The sequence below is a fragment of the Emydura macquarii genome, unplaced genomic scaffold, assembly GCF_026122565.2.
Source record: "Emydura macquarii macquarii isolate MOO-44397 ecotype Brisbane River unplaced genomic scaffold, CSIRO-AGI_Emac_v2 contig_2544, whole genome shotgun sequence".
In the NCBI taxonomy this organism is placed as follows: Eukaryota; Metazoa; Chordata; order Testudines; family Chelidae; genus Emydura; species Emydura macquarii.
The window spans coordinates 3,078-5,873 of NW_027132681.1; the positions used below are offsets into that span (position 1 = coordinate 3,078).

The window sequence follows — 2,796 nt, forward strand, 5'->3', positions numbered from 1 at the left end:
CACACAGCCGCTCCGCATGGGCAAGAGCTGTTTTATTGCAAGAAGAAGCAAGGGACAACAGGGTCCAGGGATAAGCCTGGGGACATCCCCTGACCCAGCCCTCCATGGACACAGGATGGAAAAAGGGGCCCAGGGTGTATAATGGCCCTGGGGGTGAGGAAGGCTATGCTGTATAATGACCCTGGGGGCGGGGAGGGGGCGGCTATGCTGTATAATGGCCCTGGGGGCAGGGAGGGGGCGGGCCAAGGGGAAGGCCGTTCCATTTTGCAATCATTGAGCAATGAGGCCGTTGACGGTTTCAGGGGGTGAGCCCCTCCTGGGGAGCTTCCCGGATTCTCTAGCAGGGCATCGGGGTGGGGCTGGCGTTCGGGACCCCAGGGGCGGGGGGCAGCCAGCGTGGCCAGAGCATGGGGGACTGGCAGGGCTCAGTCCCCCCCCCATACGGCTTAGTAGTTGCAGTCTGCTGGCCTGCCGTAGTGCACTGGCTCCCCGTTGTCGCAGGCCAGGCAGATCTGCTTCTTGTCCTCGGAGCCCCAGTAATTGCAGTTGGGCCAGGCCCCCCGCGCCCGACAGTCTGTAACATTGGAAGGTGAGTTGCTGTAGTGGAAATCCCCATGGCGGGGGGTCCCCCCAGCGCTGCAGACAGCAGTGATCACTGCCAGATCCCTGTGGATGAAGCTGTTCAGCTGTTTGCAGAAATCCACCGTCATGTCCCTCAGCAACATCATGCATCTGCAGTAGAGGCTGAGGTCGGGCTCCCAGCCGGGCGCAATGTCCACGTGCTGCCGCTGGAACTTCTCGCACTGCGTCTCTCCCTGGGCCGCAGCCGGCCAGAGGGTGAGCAGCAGGAGAAGGGTCGCACCCACCGTCATCTTCCTCGCAGGCTGGAGGGGAGAAAGAGGGTGGCGGGCGAGAGGCGGGGACACTGACACGGATGCGCCGGGCATTTCAAGCACCAGGAAGGCTTGCCCGCCGCGGGGGTGTCATGGCCAAACAGCCCCCCACGGGTTCATCTGCACGGCCGCACACGCCCGGGCATTGTGGGGCTCCCGTCGGTGGAGCGTCTACGTTGCATTTTAACCTCAGCTTCGGGCTTTGCTTTCCTAACCCGGGCTCGGATCTGGGGATCGGGCGTCCACCCGGCAGTGCGCGGCCCCGCAACAAAGTAACCCTACCCCAGAGCCCCATGCCTGCCCCCCCAGTGCAGCCTCCCTAACCCTAGGACCGTGGGAAACCTTCTCGGCCCGGTCCCGGGAAGCTGGCTGACCTGAGTTGAAAGGGGGGCCCCGTTTTCAATGGCAAGGGTTGCAGATGGTTGAGACACAGAGGACTAAGGAGAGATGCCCCATGGAATTGTGGGATACTCCCGGACGGCTCCCGGGACCGGACTCACTACGGCTCGGACCCTGGAGCCCGGCTCCGCTGGAACTCAGCCCCTCCGGGGTCCTGGCTTCGGGTTAGTCCAGCGGCAGTGTGGACGCAGTGTAGACACACCCTGAGACACTTCCCAAAGCGCACCCTGGTTCGAGCTGCTCGGAGGGCAGTCGTCAGAGAATCGTCACACTCCTGTGGAGTCCTGGGACACAGCCCCGAACCCCCCAACTCCTGAGTTGATTTGGGGGCCCATCGTTCCTGGCTGAGTCCCTGGTCTGTGCGGCTAGTAGCCCCCTGGGTGGGCATCGTTTAAGACGAGGCAAGGAGCCTTTAACAAGGGATGGGGCTGACGTCCTGGATCTACCACTGATATCTTGTAGGGGGGACTGCAGTTTTGTTTGCCTCAGTTTCCCCATGTGCAAAGCAACACCCGCCTTCTTTGCACAGTGTCTTGGCACATAGGGGAGAGATGCCCCTTGTCAGAACGTAGCCACGTTCCCCACCCTTCCTCAACACCCGCTAAGCCGCTGAGCGATCCTGCCTGAGTTCTCCATGTCTCTTTCTGCCACGCGCCCCAACTCACCCTAGTCCTTGCGCCTCTGTTTCATCTAGGCTGATCATCTAGTCCAGGGGATCCCAACTGTTTTAACTCGAGGGCCACAAATGTCCTTTTTACAACCCTGACGGGCCCCCAGTCCATCAACCCATAGGCAACGTACGGACGTGCACACCACCAAGGACTGCAAATCACCACATGTTGAACGGAAACACGTTGATGCCCCTGTGCTCGTTTTCACACTCACTGTTTTACACCCACGAATGACTCGCTGTGTGTCGCACGCTCACGGACAAAGCCCTGGTGTAGACGAGTGACTGTCGCTACGCCCTGAAACACGTGGCCTGGCAGCTATGTCACGGTGCGTGGCCTGCTGAGTGTTGGCCAAACCGGAAGGCCCTGCAGCTAGATGGACGGAGTTAAGGGAGGAGGCTGCCTCCTCGCTGATCTCCCGACCCCCTGGCTGCAGCAGGGACACTGCAGGTGTCTGTTAGCCCCGTGCGCTCCACCTGGGTCCCTAGGCAGTGGCACTTGTTACCTGGCAGCTCTGTGTTCTTGGGGAACCAGGGCGCAATACCCCGACTCTCTCTGGCTCACCTGAATCCCACCTCCAGCCCCTGCTTGAACCAGAAACCAAAAGCATCTCAATAGGAAAAGGCAGTGGACACAACTAAAACCCTCCCGTCAAGGGTGATACAACTGCCCATGCCTCATCTGCATCAGAGATGTAAAAAGGAGCATCTCACTCAGCACATCGACTGGAGAACAGAACCTCATCTCCATGGAGGATGGAAGAAGAATTAGCCTAGAGAATGGAGAAACATCCACCAAAGCAGGGACCGCACTGGACTCTGGGACTGGCAAAG

General features: G+C 60.2%; 1 protein-coding gene across 1 annotated transcript; it reads right to left on the reverse strand.

Moving 5' to 3' along the window:
• Positions 1 to 446: 446 nt before the first annotated feature.
• On the reverse strand, positions 447 to 872 carry LOC137163462 (ribonuclease-like). Its single transcript, XM_067563712.1, has one exon. It carries the CDS (start codon positions 870 to 872, stop codon positions 447 to 449), a length of 426 nt encoding a protein of 141 aa, XP_067419813.1.
• Positions 873 to 2,796: the final 1,924 nt, after the last annotated feature.

Bases quoted from the DNA above. Each gene is read 5' to 3' on its own strand.
- LOC137163462 (XM_067563712.1), bottom strand. From the start codon at position 872: ATGACGGTGGGTGCGACCCTTCTCCTGCTGCTCACCCTCTGGCCGGCT.